Genomic DNA, 18,248 nt, shown 5'->3' on the forward strand with positions numbered 1-18,248 from the left:
TAAAGGTTTATTGTTTTATTTATTGTTTATTTTATAAATCTTTCTTCATACAACAGCCAATGCCTTGGTGCAACAGTACAGTGACATAAATACGGGTTCCACAATGTAATGTGCAACTGTACAGTCTTCTACGACAATCATAGATGAAAAATAAACAAGAGAAACAAACAAAAGGCCAAAGGTCCGGCATATGAAATTATTAATAAGTTGATATTGGAAAGTTGCTTAGAATTACATTACAGAATTTCGATTGGTCCTTATTATTAATTTTTGCATTATTTGCCTTCTAACTGGCTTTCCAATGGGGGTCAGTGACCCAGAAAACGATTGCTCTGTGAGGCTACAGTTTTATTGTTATTGTCACTTTTTATACCTTATATTTCTATTCAGGCCTCTTCTATTCATATACCCGACTCTCATTCAAACCGCTCCCTGGTTGCTAAGGTAATCAGGATCATAGCAACCAGATAGCTGCTGAAACTCCAAACTGGAGAGCTGCTGAACAAAAAGTGAAATAACTAAGATACATATAATTTTAAAAAAAAAAAGACCAACTGCAAATCATCTCAGAATATTACTCTCTACATAACACTAAAAATTAAGATAAAGGCAAACAACCCCTTTGAACAGGTGCTTCCAGGTCTGTTCATTGGTGTTTTCCCTTACATTGGGTCAGACCCCATAGTGCAAAGAACAAAGATACTGCCATTAACTGCAATTACATTTACAACAACTCTGTTCACATCTCCCAATAGTAATATGGGATGGAAAATGTAGGAAAGCCCCTGGGTCACCTAATAAAGTGCTGAGGAATATGAGGACACTATATAAAGGATAAAATTAGCCAGCCACAGTCAAAGTCACAATTCTGGTACACTTTACTGCTGCGCTGCAAGTTGGACTGATATTTTTTATGGCCTGAATGTGGCCCTGTGTGTGTTACGGCTTGTGTCAGTCCCACAGCAGTCAGTCAGTTGCCCAAACCGTGAGAGTTTGTCATCAACCCAGGCACCGATGTCTCCAAGGATAAGCCATCGGGGGAGGTCTCAAAGCCATCGGGGGAGGACTTCAAAGCCATTGGGGGAGGACTTCAAAGCCATCGGGGGAGGACTTCAAAGCCATCGGGGGAGGACTTCAAAGCCATCGGGGGAGGACTTCAAAGCCATCGGGGGAGGTCTCAAAGCCTTCTGGGGAGGTCTCAAAGCCTTCTGGGGAGGTCTCGAGTCAGAACAGTCACAGTTTTTCCATCCCCAGGTGCTTTATAGAGGGGAAGGATTTTTGAGCTGAACACCCACATAGTCAAATGAGCTTAATAAGTTAATTTTATATATTATATATATCCAATATACACCTCAAAGTAGAAGAAATCAGCAGCTAAGTGGAGCCAACAGGGATGTGTAGTTAATCTTTCTGAGGGTGGAGCTATTGGTACCTCCAAAAATAGTCATTTTTAAAAATGTATGATGTATGTGCTCCATTCACTATGAGTGTTATCCATTAAAGTGCTACATGTCCCCTTTAGTTTTATAAAATGAAACTTCCAACATGTTATACGATCTGATCCAGAGGAAAGGGAAACCTCCGGCTGCCATTAAATAGATAATGCGGAGGATGCGGGAATTCTTTCATTGCAGTTCTACTACTACCAGCCCTGGGTAAAGAGAAAACAGAGTCCAAATATTAATATTAGCCTATAATAATATAACCATAGGTTCTAAAGAGGGAGGGTTGGCAAAGACAGACAATCAAACCACTGTATCATTATGCACAAATGTGTATGGGTCCCTTAGACTGATTTGGCAGCTAATCGGCCCGTGTAGGGGCACTACCGACGGGCCTGCCCGACCAATATCTGGCCTAAAATCGCCCAGATATCAATCGAACAGGTTAAAAAATCTAGTTGGATCAGGGACCCCATCGGCTCGTTGATGTGGCCCCTGAACCGACAGTGCTTATACCCGTCGTTTTAATTTGATCATTTGGCCCCAGGGCCTAACGATCGAATTAGCCTGATATCGCCAAGCGAGCGGATCTTAGTGTGTATGGCCGCCTTAAGAGCCAGCTCTTTCCTGCAGTCATAATGGCCTGATTTGATTGTTTGGCCCAACAACAATTTGTCTGATTGACTTCTAATCAAGCTCCGATTGGTTAGTCTGGAAAGCAGTGGTTTTACACGCACCAATAGGATGTCAATTTGATAAGAATGTCTGGGAATAGTATCTTATATTATTGCCCCTATATGGCCAGCTTTATTTGAAAAGTAAAGAAAGTTGCCTTTAATGAAAGACTTTACTCACCTTTGTTATAAGATAGATGACGATCCAGCCACAGATTAGCACTAACAAAGGGGGGAAAAAAAGAAATTATCTTTTTCCTATAATGAGCTTATATTTTCTTGAAGGGTACATACACATGCAATCAGCTATCACACAAAACAGAACTATCACAAAAAAGGCAGCTTATTAGGCCAGTTGGGGGGGGATTTGGGGTGAGTGCTTATTTGTGCCCTGGGTACCCCTGGAACTATAGCAGGGTGACTGTTACCCCAATGTTTCTATATATCTGTAACCTTGTTATGGGCTAAGGGGGCCCAGCCTGAAGGCCAGTTAGGGGGGGATTTGGGGTGAGTGCTTATTTGTGCCCTGGGTACCCCTGGAACTATAGCGGGGTGACTGTTACCCCAATGTTTCTATATATCTGTAACCTTGTTATGGGCTAAGGGGGCCCAGCCTGAAGGCCAGTTAGGGGGGGATTTGGGGTGAGTGCTTATTTGTGCCCTGGGTACCCCTGGAACTATAGCGGGGTGACTGTTACCCCAATGTTTCTATATATCTGTAACCTTGTTATGGGCTAAGGGGGCCCAGCCTGAAGGCCAGTTAGGGGGGGATTTGGGGTGAGTGCTTATTTGTGCCCTGGGTACCCCTGGAACTATAGCAGGGTGACTGTTACCCCAATGTTTCTATATATCTGTAACCTTGTTATGGGCTAAGGGGGCCCAGCCTGAAGGCCAGTTAGGGGGGGATTTGGGGTGAGTGCTTATTTGTGCCCTGGGTACCCCTGGAACTATAGCAGGGTGACTGTTACCCCAATGTTTCTATATATCTGTAACCTTGTTATGGGCTAAGGGGGCCCAGCCTGAAGGCCAGTTAGGGGGGGATTTGGGGTGAGTGCTTATTTGTGCCCTGGGTACCCCTGGAACTATAGCGGGGTGACTGTTACCCCAATGTTTCTATATATCTGTAACCTTGTTATGGGCTAAGGGGGCCCAGCCTGAAGGCCAGTTAGGGGGGGATTTGGGGTGAGTGCTTATTTGTGCCCTGGGTACCCCTGGAACTATAGCAGGGTGACTGTTACCCCAATGTTTCTATATATCTGTAACCTTGTTATGGGCTAAGGGGGCCCAGCCTGAAGGCCAGTTAGGGGGGGATTTGGGGTGAGTGCTTATTTGTACCCTGGGTACCCCTGGAACTATAGCGGGGTGACTGTTACCCCAATGTTTCTATATATCTGTAACCTTGTTATGGGCTAAGGGGGCCCAGCCTGAAGGCCAGTTAGGGGGGGATTTGGGGTGAGTGCTTATTTGTGCCCTGGGTACCCCTGGAACTATAGCGGGGTGACTGTTACCCCAATGTTTATATACATCTATAATGTTATGAGTTTGAGGAGCCCAATGAAAGGCCAATTTGGGGTAAGTTATTATTTTCTACCTTGGACATCTGTGTAAATATGAATTATATATATATGTTATCTTGGACCATAAATAGGGTGTGCAGAATAGAAATCGTCTATATATTTCACTATAGCACTCACATCAGTAGAACAATACAAATTAAGGCTCACAATACCCCAAAAGAAAATGTCTCCTAAAAACAGATTTTATTTCTTCCCCCCAATGTTTCAAGCAAACCAGGGCAGGGAACTTAAAAAATGGATTTAGCTGTACCTGCGACGTGGGAACTTGTTGCGCCGTTTAATGAAGCAGAACTGGATTCTGATTGGACAACGGAGGTATCTATATCCGGGGCTCTATGTATTGCGGGGTCTGCAATATAAAAAAGCATCCATGGGAAGACCGCTCGATAGAGTATTCTATAAAGTCATCTGGGCCAAAGTGGCCGGCCTTTAGGGGAACTAAAGCTTAACAAAAGAAATAGGCCACAGGCCTCTAGCGGGGGGAGATATATATATATATGGTATCTTCTATTCTGCTGATTCGCTGCACTGCTCCAGGGCCAAACGACCAAATTAGCCTAAATTCACACGATATCACCCACCCGTAGGTCGGGATATAGGGAGAAGATTTGCTTACATATATGGCCACCTTAACCTCAGCTTCTCAACAGCTGCCCAGAACCCACTGAGCACGTGCAGTGCCCCAGACTGCTCTAACAGAATCCAATATGGGAAGCTCCTATGACAACTGTAAAGACCTACATTATTACTGCTATAGAGCTGCTGAAACTTTTGGCTAGTGCAGTCAGTAGAGGCAATTCTCAGTATTGTCTATGGCAGGGTATTTTCTGGCGTTTAGTAAAAAAAAAACCTAACAGCACACAAACGATCACCTACCGTTGACTTGAACATGAACGCGACATTTCCATTCGTTCTTGAGTTCAATGTCGTACAATCCCGCGTCTCCCATTTGTGCATTTAAGAGGATGAGTTCGTCTCCGACAATCGCAAAGTTACCCGCCGACTTTGTTACGTTTCCATTCATGACTTCTAATGCCATTCTGCTCTGCGGAGTCTCTTGAGTCATCAGGAAAATCCCAATCAGGGGCACGTTATTAAATACGGATACATTATATCCTTTGTCAACAGAGATGTTCCCGGGACAAGCCGCACTGAAGCCTGGAGGAGAAATGGCGGCAACTGTAAAAACGAGGAGGATTTCAATAACATCTTCATAATGATTAGATACGCACTACTGCGGTTATGGGCAAGGTATCCCTTTAAGATGCTGCGCTGCTGCAGGTTTTCTTCCAATGAAGAATAGGGGGGGGGGATATTGCAGGAGCCGCCTCGGGGTTGCTCTGGGGCCACAAATGCCCCTGAAGCAAGGCCAGGAAGAATTTGGGCCCAAGGAATTATCACTTGGCCGGGCACCCTGGCAAACAACCAGCAACAAACCGCCCCCCCACCCACACCATGCACAAAGGTGCCACTGTATTTCTCTGTTTGTACTGGGACAATATATTATATATATATATAGGATACACAGAATCCAAGACTCGACCAAGATTTTGCCTTTTTAACCCTTCGATGGCTTGATTTACATATGCAAATTAGGATTGGATTAGGACGAATCTGGGGATTAGGCTGCATCCCATATATAATTGTTATACTAATATATATATATATATACTAAAATCCGATTTTTTTTGTGGTTAAAATGATGATATGGAAAAAATTCGGAGTAACCACAATAATTTCAAATGTTCTAAAATGTCACGAAAATGCTTTTTATCGGTTTTATGAAAATATCGACATTGCCTTCCTAAAGTCACTAAATTTTTTGAGTGTTTGTAAATGGCGTGAAAGCCTTTCTGGCTTTGAAACCTGTGCATGATGTTGGAAGTCTCCCATAGGGCTCAATGGCACTCTGCAGCTCCAACCCGGCCCAAGGAAAGCCTCCCATAGGGCTCAATGGCACTCTGCAGCTCCAACCCGGCCCAAGGAAAGTCTCCCATAGGGCTCAATGGCACTCTGCAGCTCCAACCCGGCCCAAGGAAAGTCTCTCATAGGGCTCAATGGCACTCTGCAGCTCCAACCCGGCCCAAGGAAAGTCTCCCATAGGGCTCAATGGCACTCTGCAGCTCCAACCCGGCCCAAGGAAAGTCTCCCATAGGGCTCAATGGCACTCTGCAGCTCCAACCTGGCCCAAGGAAAGTCTCCCATAGGGCTCAATGGCACTCTGCAGCTCCAACCCGGCCCAAGGAAAGCCTCCCATAGGGCTCAATGGCACTCTGCAGCTCCAACCCGGCCCAAGGAAAGTCTCCCATAGGGCTCAATGGCACTCTGCAGCTCCAACCCGGCCCAAGGAAAGCCTCCCATAGGGCTCAATGGCACTCTGCAGCTCCAACCCGGCCCAAGGGAAGTCTCCCATAGGGCTCAATGGCACTCTGCAGCTCCAACCTGGCCCAAGGAAAGTCTCCCATAGGGCTCAATGGCACTCTGCAGCTCCAACCTGGCCCAAGGAAAGCCTCCCATAGGGCTCAATGGCACTCTGCAGCTCCAACCCGGCCCAAGGAAAGCCTCCCATAGGGCTCAATGGCACTCTGCAGCTCCAACCCGGCCCAAGGAAAGTCTCCCATAGGGCTCAATGGCACTCTGCAGCTCCAACCTGGCCCAAGGAAAGTCTCCCATAGGGCTCAATGGCACTCTGCAGCTCCAACCCGGCCAAAGGAAAGCTTCCCATAGGGCTCAATGGCACTCTGCAGCTCCAACCCGGCCCAAGGAAAGTCTCACATAGGGCTCAATGGCACTCTGCAGCTCCAACCCGGCCCAAGGAAAGTCTCCCATAGGGCTCAATGGCACTCTGCAGCTCCAACCCGGCCCAAGGAAAGCCTCCCATAGGGCTCAATGGCACTCTGCAGCTCCAACCTGGCCCAAGGAAAGTCTCCCATAGGGCTCAATGGCACTCTGCAGCTCCAACCCGGCCCAAGGAAAGTCTCCCATAGGGCTCAATGGCACTCTGCAGCTCCAACCCGGCCCAGGGAAAGTCTCCCATAGGGCTCAATGGCACTCTGCAGCTCCAACCCGGCCCAAGGAAAGTCTCCCATAGGGCTCAATGGCACTCTGCAGCTCCAACCCGGCCCAAGGAAAGCCTCCCATAGGGCTCAATGGCACTCTGCAGCTCCAACCCGGCCCAAGGAAAGTCTCCCATAGGGCTCAATGGCACTCTGCAGCTCCAACCCGGCCCAAGGAAAGTCTCCCATAGGGCTCAATGGCACTCTGCAGCTCCAACCCGGCCCAAGGAAAGCCTCCCATAGGGCTCAATGGCACTCTGCAGCTCCAACCCGGCCCAAGGAAAGTCTCCCATAGGGCTCAATGGCACTCTGCAGCTCCAACCCGGCCCAAGGAAAGCCTCCCATAGGGCTCAATGGCACTCTGCAGCTCCAACCCGGCCCAAGGGAAGTCTCCCATAGGGCTCAATGGCACTCTGCAGCTCCAACCTGGCCCAAGGAAAGTCTCCCATAGGGCTCAATGGCACTCTGCAGCTCCAACCTGGCCCAAGGAAAGCCTCCCATAGGGCTCAATGGCACTCTGCAGCTCCAACCCGGCCCAAGGAAAGCCTCCCATAGGGCTCAATGGCACTCTGCAGCTCCAACCCGGCCCAAGGAAAGTCTCCCATAGGGCTCAATGGCACTCTGCAGCTCCAACCTGGCCCAAGGAAAGTCTCCCATAGGGCTCAATGGCACTCTGCAGCTCCAACCCGGCCAAAGGAAAGCTTCCCATAGGGCTCAATGGCACTCTGCAGCTCCAACCCGGCCCAAGGAAAGTCTCACATAGGGCTCAATGGCACTCTGCAGCTCCAACCCGGCCCAAGGAAAGTCTCCCATAGGGCTCAATGGCACTCTGCAGCTCCAACCCGGCCCAAGGAAAGCCTCCCATAGGGCTCAATGGCACTCTGCAGCTCCAACCTGGCCCAAGGAAAGTCTCCCATAGGGCTCAATGGCACTCTGCAGCTCCAACCCGGCCCAAGGAAAGTCTCCCATAGGGCTCAATGGCACTCTGCAGCTCCAACCCGGCCCAGGGAAAGTCTCCCATAGGGCTCAATGGCACTCTGCAGCTCCAACCCGGCCCAAGGAAAGTCTCCCATAGGGCTCAATGGCACTCTGCAGCTCCAACCCGGCCCAAGGAAAGCCTCCCATAGGGCTCAATGGCACTCTGCAGCTCCAACCCGGCCCAAGGAAAGCCTCCCATAGGGCTCAATGGCACTCTCCAGCTCCAACCTGGCCCAAGGAAAGTCTCCCATAGGGCTCAATGGCACTCTGCAGCTCCAACCCGGCCCAAGGAAAGTCTCCCATAGGGCTCACTGGCACTCTGCAGCTCCAACCCGGCCCAAGGAAAGCCTCCCATAGGGCTCAATGGCACTCTGCAGCTCCAACCTGGCCCAAGGAAAGCCTCCCATAGGGCTCAATGGCACTCTGCAGCTCCAACCTGGCCCAAGGAAAGCCTCCCATAGGGCTCAATGGCACTCTGCAGCTCCAACCTGGCCCAAGGAAAGCCTCCCATAGGGCTCAATGGCACTCTGCAGCTCCAACCCGGCCCAAGGAAAGTCTCCCATAGGGCTCAATGGCACTCTGCAGCTCCAACCCGGCCCAAGGAAAGTCTCCCATAGGGCTCAATGGCACTCTGCAGCTCCAACCCGGCCCAAGGAAAGTCTCCCGTAGGGCTCAATGGCACTCTGCAGCTCCAACCCGGACCAAGGAAAGTCTCCCGTAGGGCTCAATGGCACTCTGCAGCTCCAACCCGGCCCAAGGAAAGCCTCCCGTAGGGCTCAATGGCACTCTGCAGCTCCAACCCGGCCCAAGGAAAGTCTCCCGTAGGGCTCAATGGCACTCTGCAGCTCCAACCCGGCCCAAGGAAAGCCTCCCGTAGGGCTCAATGGCACTCTGCAGCTCCAACCCGGCCCAAGGAAAGTCTCCCGTAGGGCTCAATGGCACTCTGCAGCTCCAACCCGGCCCAAGGAAAGTCTCCCATAGGGCTCAATGGCACTCTGCAGCTCCAACCCGGCCCAAGGAAAGTCTCCCATAGGGCTCAATGGCACTCTGCAGCTCCAACCCGGCCCAAGGGAAGTCTCCCATAGGGCTCAATGGCACTCTGCAGCTCCAACCCGGCCCAAGGAAAGTCTCCCATAGGGCTCAATGGCACTCTGCAGCTCCAACCCGGCCCAAGGAAAGTCTCCCATAGGGCTCAATGGCACTCTGAAGCTCCAACCCGGCCCAAGGAAAGTCTCCCATAGGGCTCAATGGCACTCTGCAGCTCCAACCCGGCCCAAGGAAAGTCTCCCATAGGGCTCAATGGCACTCTGCAGCTCCAACCCGGCCCAAGGAAAGTCTCCCGTAGGGCTCAATGGCACTCTGCAGCTCCAACCCGGCCCAAGGAAAGTCTCCCATAGGGCTCAATGGCACTCTGCAGCTCCAGCCCGACCCAAGGAAAGTCTCCCATAGGGCTCAATGGCACTCTGCAGCTCCAACCCGGCCCAAGGAAAGTCTCCCATAGGGCTCAATGGCACTCTGCAGCTCCAACCCGGCCCAAGGAAAGTCTCCCATAGGGCTCAATGGCACTCTGCAGCTCCAACCCGCCCCAAGGAAAGTCTCCCATAGGGCTCAATGGCACTCTGCAGCTCCAACCCGGCCCAAGGAAAGTCTCCCATAGGGCTCAATGGCACTCTGCAGCTCCAAACCGGCCCAAGGAAAGTCTCCCGTAGGGCTCAATGGCGCTCTGCAGCTCCAACCCGGCCCAAGGAAAGTCTCCCGTAGGGTTCAATGGCACTCTGCAGCTCCAACCTGGCCCAAGGAAAGTCTCCCATAGGGCTCAATGGCGCTCTGCAGCTCCAACCCGGCCCAAGGAAAGTCTCCCATAGGGCTCAATGGCACTCTGTAGCTCCAACCCGGCCCAAGGAAAGTCTCCCATAGGGCTCAATGGCACTCTGCAGCTCCAACCCGGCCCAAGGAAAGTCTCCCATAGGGCTCAATGGCACTCTGCAGCTCCAACCCGGCCCAAGGAAAGTCTCCCATAGGGCTCAATGGCACTCTGCAGCTCCAACCTGGCCCAAGGAAAGTCTCCCATAGGGCTCAATGGCACTCTGCAGCTCCAACCTGGCCCAAGGAAAGTCTCCCATAGGGCTCAATGGCACTCTGCAGCTCCAACCGGCCCAAGGAAAGTCTCCCGTAGGGCTCAATGGCACTCTGCAGCTCCAACCCGGCCCAAGGAAAGTCTCCCATAGGGTTCAATGGCACTCTGCAGCTCCAACCTGGCCCAAGGAAAGTCTCCCATAGGGCTCAATGGCGCTCTGCAGCTCCAACCCGGCCCAAGGAAAGTCTCCCATAGGGCTCAATGGCACTCTGCAGCTCCAACCCGGCCCAAGGAAAGTCTCCCATAGGAATCAATGGCACTCTGCAGCTCCAACCCGGCCCAAGGAAAGTCTCCCATAGGGCTCAATGGCACTCTGCAGCTCCAACCCGGCCCAAGGAAAGTCTCCCATAGGGCTCAATGACACTCTGCAGCTCCAACCCGGCCCAAGGAAAGTCTCCCATAGGGCTCAATGGCACTCTGCAGCTCCAACCCGGCCCAAGGAAAGTCTCCCATAGGGCTCAATGGCACTCTGCAGCTCCAACCCGGCCCAAGGAAAGCCTCCCATAGGGCTCAATGGCACTCTGCAGCTCCAACCCGGCCCAAGGAAAGTCTCCCATAGGGCTCAATGGCACTCTGCAGCTCCAACCCGGCCCAAGGAAAGCCTCCCATAGGGCTCAATGGCACTCTGCAGCTCCAACCCGGCCCAAGGGAAGTCTCCCATAGGGCTCAATGGCACTCTGCAGCTCCAACCTGGCCCAAGGAAAGTCTCCCATAGGGCTCAATGGCACTCTGCAGCTCCAACCTGGCCCAAGGAAAGCCTCCCATAGGGCTCAATGGCACTCTGCAGCTCCAACCCGGCCCAAGGAAAGCCTCCCATAGGGCTCAATGGCACTCTGCAGCTCCAACCCGGCCCAAGGAAAGTCTCCCATAGGGCTCAATGGCACTCTGCAGCTCCAACCTGGCCCAAGGAAAGTCTCCCATAGGGCTCAATGGCACTCTGCAGCTCCAACCCGGCCAAAGGAAAGCTTCCCATAGGGCTCAATGGCACTCTGCAGCTCCAACCCGGCCCAAGGAAAGTCTCACATAGGGCTCAAATGGCACTCTGCAGCTCCAACCCGGCCCAAGGAAAGTCTCCCATAGGGCTCAATGGCACTCTGCAGCTCCAACCCGGCCCAAGGAAAGCCTCCCATAGGGCTCAATGGCACTCTGCAGCTCCAACCTGGCCCAAGGAAAGTCTCCCATAGGGCTCAATGGCACTCTGCAGCTCCAACCCGGCCCAAGGAAAGTCTCCCATAGGGCTCAATGGCACTCTGCAGCTCCAACCCGGCCCAGGGAAAGTCTCCCATAGGGCTCAATGGCACTCTGCAGCTCCAACCCGGCCCAAGGAAAGTCTCCCATAGGGCTCAATGGCACTCTGCAGCTCCAACCCGGCCCAGGGAAAGTCTCCCATAGGGCTCAATGGCACTCTGCAGCTCCAACCCGGCCCAAGGAAAGTCTCCCATAGGGCTCAATGGCACTCTGCAGCTCCAACCCGGCCCAGGGAAAGTCTCCCATAGGGCTCAATGGCACTCTGCAGCTCCAACCTGGCCCAAGGAAAGTCTCCCATACGGCTCAATGGCACTCTGCAGCTCCAACCCGGCCCAGGGAAAGTCTCCCATAGGGCTCAATGGCACTCTGCAGCTCCAACCCGGCCCAAGGAAAGTCTCCCATAGGGCTCAATGGCACTCTGCAGCTCCAACCCGGCCCAGGGAAAGTCTCCCATAGGGCTCAATGGCACTCTGCAGCTCCAACCTGGCCCAAGGAAAGTCTCCCATAGGGCTCAATGGCACTCTGCAGCTCCAACCCGGCCCAAGGAAAGTCTCCCATAGGGCTCAATGGCACTCTGCAGCTCCAACCCGGCCCAAGGAAAGCCTCCCATAGGGCTCAATGGCACTCTGCAGCTCCAACCCGGCCCAAGGAAAGCCTCCCATAGGGCTCAATGGCACTCTCCAGCTCCAACCTGGCCCAAGGAAAGTCTCCCATAGGGCTCAATGGCACTCTGCAGCTCCAACCCGGCCCAAGGAAAGTCTCCCATAGGGCTCACTGGCACTCTGCAGCTCCAACCCGGCCCAAGGAAAGCCTCCCATAGGGCTCAATGGCACTCTGCAGCTCCAACCTGGCCCAAGGAAAGCCTCCCATAGGGCTCAATGGCACTCTGCAGCTCCAACCTGGCCCAAGGAAAGCCTCCCATAGGGCTCAATGGCACTCTGCAGCTCCAACCTGGCCCAAGGAAAGCCTCCCATAGGGCTCAATGGCACTCTGCAGCTCCAACCCGGCCCAAGGAAAGTCTCCCATAGGGCTCAATGGCACTCTGCAGCTCCAACCCGGCCCAAGGAAAGTCTCCCATAGGGCTCAATGGCACTCTGCAGCTCCAACCCGGCCCAAGGAAAGTCTCCCGTAGGGCTCAATGGCACTCTGCAGCTCCAACCCGGACCAAGGAAAGTCTCCCGTAGGGCTCAATGGCACTCTGCAGCTCCAACCCGGCCCAAGGAAAGCCTCCCGTAGGGCTCAATGGCACTCTGCAGCTCCAACCCGGCCCAAGGAAAGTCTCCCGTAGGGCTCAATGGCACTCTGGCAGCTCCAACCCGGCCCAAGGAAAGCCTCCCGTAGGGCTCAATGGCACTCTGCAGCTCCAACCCGGCCCAAGGAAAGTCTCCCGTAGGGCTCAATGGCACTCTGCAGCTCCAACCCGGCCCAAGGAAAGTCTCCCATAGGGCTCAATGGCACTCTGCAGCTCCAACCCGGCCCAAGGAAAGTCTCCCATAGGGCTCAATGGCACTCTGCAGCTCCAACCCGGCCCAAGGGAAGTCTCCCATAGGGCTCAATGGCACTCTGCAGCTCCAACCCGGCCCAAGGAAAGTCTCCCATAGGGCTCAATGGCACTCTGCAGCTCCAACCCGGCCCAAGGAAAGTCTCCCATAGGGCTCAATGGCACTCTGAAGCTCCAACCCGGCCAAGGAAAGTCTCCCATAGGGCTCAATGGCACTCTGCAGCTCCAACCCGGCCCAAGGAAAGTCTCCCATAGGGCTCAATGGCACTCTGCAGCTCCAACCCGGCCCAAGGAAAGTCTCCCGTAGGGCTCAATGGCACTCTGCAGCTCCAACCCGGCCCAAGGAAAGTCTCCCATAGGGCTCAATGGCACTCTGCAGCTCCAGCCCGACCCAAGGAAAGTCTCCCATAGGGCTCAATGGCACTCTGCAGCTCCAACCCGGCCCAAGGAAAGCCTCCCATAGGGCTCAATGGCACTCTGCAGCTCCAACCTGGCCCAAGGAAAGCCTCCCATAGGGCTCAATGGCACTCTGCAGCTCCAACCTGGCCCAAGGAAAGCCTCCCATAGGGCTCAATGGCACTCTGCAGCTCCAACCCGGCCCAAGGAAAGCCTCCCATAGGGCTCAATGGCACTCTGCAGCTCCAACCCGGCCCAAGGAAAGTCTCCCATAGGGCTCAATGGCACTCTGCAGCTCCAACCCGGCCCAAGGAAAGTCTCCCATAGGGCTCAATGGCACTCTGCAGCTCCAACCCGGCCCAAGGAAAGTCTCCCATAGGGCTCAATGGCACTCTGCAGCTCCAACCTGGCCCAAGGAAAGTCTCCCATAGGGCTCAATGGCACTCTGCAGCTCCAACCCGGCCAAAGGAAAGCTTCCCATAGGGCTCAATGGCACTCTGCAGCTCCAACCCGGCCCAAGGAAAGTCTCACATAGGGCTCAATGGCACTCTGCAGCTCCAACCCGGCCCAAGGAAAGTCTCCCATAGGGCTCAATGGCACTCTGCAGCTCCAACCCGGCCAAGGAAAGCCTCCCATAGGGCTCAATGGCACTCTGCAGCTCCAACCTGGCCAAGGAAAGTCTCCCATAGGGCTCAATGGCACTCTGCAGCTCCAACCCGGCCCAAGGAAAGTCTCCCATAGGGCTCAATGGCACTCTGCAGCTCCAACCCGGCCCAGGGAAAGTCTCCCATAGGGCTCAATGGCACTCTGCAGCTCCAACCCGGCCCAAGGAAAGTCTCCCATAGGGCTCAATGGCACTCTGCAGCTCCAACCCGGCCCAAGGAAAGCCTCCCATAGGGCTCAATGGCACTCTGCAGCTCCAACCCGGCCCAAGGAAAGTCTCCCATAGGGCTCAATGGCACTCTGCAGCTCCAACCCGGCCCAAGGGAAGTCTCCCATAGGGCTCAATGGCACTCTGCAGCTCCAACCCGGCCCAAGGAAAGCCTCCCATAGGGCTCAATGGCACTCTGCAGCTCCAACCCGGCCCAAGGAAAGTCTCCCATAGGGCTCAATGGCACTCTGCAGCTCCAACCCGGCCCAAGGAAAGCCTCCCATAGGCTCAATGGCACTCTGCAGCTCCAACTCGGCCCAAGGGAAGTCTCCCATAGGGCTCAATGGCACTCTGCAGCTCCAACCTGGCCCAAGGAAAGTCTCCCATAGGGCTCAATGGCACTCTGCAGCTCCAACCTGGCCCAAGGAAAGCCTCCCATAGGGCTCAATGGCACTCTGCAGCTCCAACCCGGCCCAAGGAAAGCCTCCCATAGGGCTCAATGGCACTCTGCAGCTCCAACCCGGCCCAAGGAAAGTCTCCCATAGGGCTCAATGGCACTCTGCAGCTCCAACCTGGCCCAAGGAAAGTCTCCCATAGGGCTCAATGGCACTCTGCAGCTCCAACCCGGCCAAAGGAAAGCTTCCCATAGGGCTCAATGGCACTCTGCAGCTCCAACCCGGCCCAAGGAAAGTCTCACATAGGGCTCAATGGCACTCTGCAGCTCCAACCCGGCCCAAGGAAAGTCTCCCATAGGGCTCAATGGCACTCTGCAGCTCCAACCCGGCCCAAGGAAAGCCTCCCATAGGGCTCAATGGCACTCTGCAGCTCCAACCTGGCCCAAGGAAAGTCTCCCATAGGGCTCAATGGCACTCTGCAGCTCCAACCCGGCCCAAGGAAAGTCTCCCATAGGGCTCAATGGCACTCTGCAGCTCCAACCCGGCCCAGGGAAAGTCTCCCATAGGGCTCAATGGCACTCTGCAGCTCCAACCCGGCCCAAGGAAAGTCTCCCATAGGGCTCAATGGCACTCTGCAGCTCCAACCCGGCCCAAGGAAAGCCTCCCATAGGGCTCAATGGCACTCTGCAGCTCCAACCCGGCCCAAGGAAAGCCTCCCATAGGGCTCAATGGCACTCTCCAGCTCCAACCTGGCCCAAGGAAAGTCTCCCATAGGGCTCAATGGCACTCTGCAGCTCCAACCCGGCCCAAGGAAAGTCTCCCATAGGGCTCACTGGCACTCTGCAGCTCCAACCGGCCCAAGGAAAGCCTCCCATAGGGCTCAATGGCACTCTGCAGCTCCAACCTGGCCCAAGGAAAGCCTCCCATAGGGCTCAATGGCACTCTGCAGCTCCAACCTGGCCCAAGGAAAGCCTCCCATAGGGCTCAATGGCACTCTGCAGCTCCAACCTGGCCCAAGGAAAGCCTCCCATAGGGCTCAATGGCACTCTGCAGCTCCAACCCGGCCCAAGGAAAGTCTCCCATAGGGCTCAATGGCACTCTGCAGCTCCAACCCGGCCCAAGGAAAGTCTCCCATAGGGCTCAATGGCACTCTGCAGCTCCAACCCGGCCCAAGGAAAGTCTCCCGTAGGGCTCAATGGCACTCTGCAGCTCCAACCCGGACCAAGGAAAGTCTCCCGTAGGGCTCAATGGCACTCTGCAGCTCCAACCCGGCCCAAGGAAAGCCTCCCGTAGGGCTCAATGGCACTCTGCAGCTCCAACCCGGCCCAAGGAAAGTCTCCCGTAGGGCTCAATGGCACTCTGCAGCTCCAACCCGGCCCAAGGAAAGCCTCCCGTAGGGCTCAATGGCACTCTGCAGCTCCAACCCGGCCCAAGGAAAGTCTCCCGTAGGGCTCAATGGCACTCTGCAGCTCCAACCCGGCCCAAGGAAAGTCTCCCATAGGGCTCAATGGCACTCTGCAGCTCCAACCCGGCCCAAGGAAAGTCTCCCATAGGGCTCAATGGCACTCTGCAGCTCCAACCCGGCCCAAGGGAAGTCTCCCATAGGGCTCAATGGCACTCTGCAGCTCCAACCCGGCCCAAGGAAAGTCTCCCATAGGGCTCAATGGCACTCTGCAGCTCCAACCCGGCCCAAGGAAAGTCTCCCATAGGGCTCAATGGCACTCTGAAGCTCCAACCCGGCCCAAGGAAAGTCTCCCATAGGGCTCAATGGCACTCTGCAGCTCCAACCCGGCCCAAGGAAAGTCTCCCATAGGGCTCAATGGCACTCTGCAGCTCCAACCCGGCCCAAGGAAAGTCTCCCGTAGGGCTCAATGGGCACTCTGCAGCTCCAACCCGGCCCAAGGAAAGTCTCCCATAGGGCTCAATGGCACTCTGCAGCTCCAGCCCGACCCAAGGAAAGTCTCCCATAGGGCTCAATGGCACTCTGCAGCTCCAACCCGGCCCAAGGAAAGTCTCCCATAGGGCTCAATGGCACTCTGCAGCTCCAACCCGGCCCAAGGAAAGTCTCCCATAGGGCTCAATGGCACTCTGCAGCTCCAACCCGCCCCAAAGGAAAGTCTCCCATAGGGCTCAATGGGCACTCTGCAGCTCCAACCCCGGCCCAAGGAAAGTCTCCCATAGGGCTCAATGGCACTCTGCAGCTCCAAACCGGCCCAAGGAAAGTCTCCCGTAGGGCTCAATGGCGCTCTGCAGCTCCAACCCGGCCCAAGGAAAGTCTCCCGTAGGGTTCAATGGCACTCTGCAGCTCCAACCTGGCCCAAGGAAAGTCTCCCATAGGGCTCAATGGCGCTCTGCAGCTCCAACCCGGCCCAAGGAAAGTCTCCCATAGGGCTCAATGGCACTCTGTAGCTCCAACCCGGCCCAAGGAAAGTCTCCCATAGGGCTCAATGGCACTCTGCAGCTCCAACCCGGCCCAAGGAAAGTCTCCCATAGGGCTCAATGGCACTCTGCAGCTCCAACCCGGCCCAAGGAAAGTCTCCCATAGGGCTCAATGGCACTCTGCAGCTCCAACCTGGCCCAAGGAAAGTCTCCCATAGGGCTCAATGGCACTCTGCAGCTCCAACCTGGCCCAAGGAAAGTCTCCCATAGGGCTCAATGGCACTCTGCAGCTCCAAACCGGCCCAAGGAAAGTCTCCCGTAGGGCTCAATGGCACTCTGCAGCTCCAACCCGGCCCAAGGAAAGTCTCCCATAGGGTTCAATGGCACTCTGCAGCTCCAACCTGGCCCAAGGAAAGTCTCCCATAGGGCTCAATGGCGCTCTGCAGCTCCAACCCGCCCAAGGAAAGTCTCCCATAGGGCTCAATGGCACTCTGCAGCTCCAACCCGGCCCAAGGAAAGTCTCCCATAGGAATCAATGGCACTCTGCAGCTCCAACCCGGCCCAAGGAAAGTCTCCCATAGGGCTCAATGGCACTCTGCAGCTCCAACCCGGCCCAAGGAAAGTCTCCCATAGGGCTCAATGACACTCTGCAGCTCCAACCCGGCCCAAGGAAAGTCTCCCATAGGGCTCAATGGCACTCTGCAGCTCCAACCCGGCCCAAGGAAAGTCTCCCATAGGGCTCAATGGCACTCTGCAGCTCCAACCCGGCCCAAGGAAAGCCTCCCATAGGGCTCAATGGCACTCTGCAGCTCCAACCCGGCCCAAGGAAAGTCTCCCATAGGGCTCAATGGCACTCTGCAGCTCCAACCCGGCCCAAGGAAAGCCTCCCATAGGGCTCAATGGCACTCTGCAGCTCCAACCCGGCCCAAGGGAAGTCTCCCATAGGGCTCAATGGCACTCTGCAGCTCCAACCTGGCCCAAGGAAAGTCTCCCATAGGGCTCAATGGCACTCTGCAGCTCCAACCTGGCCCAAGGAAAGCCTCCCATAGGGCTCAATGGCACTCTGCAGCTCCAACCCGGCCCAAGGAAAGCCTCCCATAGGGCTCATGGCACTCTGCAGCTCCAACCCGGCCCAAGGAAAAGTCTCCCATAGGGCTCAATGGCACTCTGCAGCTCCAACCTGGCCCAAGGAAAGTCTCCCATAGGGCTCAATGGCACTCTGCAGCTCCAACCCGGCCAAAGGAAAGCTTCCCATAGGGCTCAATGGCACTCTGCAGCTCCAACCCGGCCCAAGGAAAGTCTCACATAGGGCTCAATGGCACTCTGCAGCTCCAACCCGGCCCAAGAAAGTCTCCCATAGGGCTCAATGGCACTCTGCAGCTCCAACCCGGCCCAAGGAAAGCCTCCCATAGGGCTCAATGGCACTCTGCAGCTCCAACCTGGCCCAAGGAAAGTCTCCCATAGGGCTCAATGGCACTCTGCAGCTCCAACCCGGCCCAAGGAAAGTCTCCCATAGGGCTCAATGGCACTCTGCAGCTCCAACCCGGCCCAGGGAAAGTCTCCCATAGGCTCAATGGCACTCTGCAGCTCCAAC

The 18,248-nt window shown here is 54.9% G+C and overlaps 1 protein-coding gene across 6 annotated transcripts in view; it reads right to left on the reverse strand.

The window, feature by feature from the left end:
* LOC101734284 overlaps positions 1-18,248 on the reverse strand; it is a 22,640-nt gene continuing 4,392 nt past the window's right edge. The window contains exons 2-6 of one of the 6 annotated variants that reach the window (XR_004219796.1): positions 4,570-4,872; positions 3,944-4,042; positions 2,298-2,338; positions 1,112-1,651; positions 1-1,045 (exon numbers count right to left, since the gene is read on the reverse strand). Coding sequence is in view for 4 of the 6 variants with exons in the window: in XM_004916652.4 (XP_004916709.1) it covers positions 1,643-1,651; positions 2,298-2,338; positions 3,944-4,042; positions 4,570-4,872 (452 nt within the window). In the remaining 2 variants the exon portion in view is untranslated. Of the gene's footprint in view, positions 1,652-2,297; positions 2,339-3,943; positions 4,043-4,569; positions 4,873-18,248 lie in introns of all 6 variants that reach the window. The other 5 variants (XR_004219795.1, XM_004916652.4, XM_004916654.4 and 2 more) reach the window with 5 other exon arrangements.

This window comes from Xenopus tropicalis, chromosome 8 (genome assembly GCF_000004195.4).
Source record: "Xenopus tropicalis strain Nigerian chromosome 8, UCB_Xtro_10.0, whole genome shotgun sequence".
Lineage (NCBI taxonomy): Eukaryota > Metazoa > Chordata > Amphibia > Anura > Pipidae > Xenopus > Xenopus tropicalis.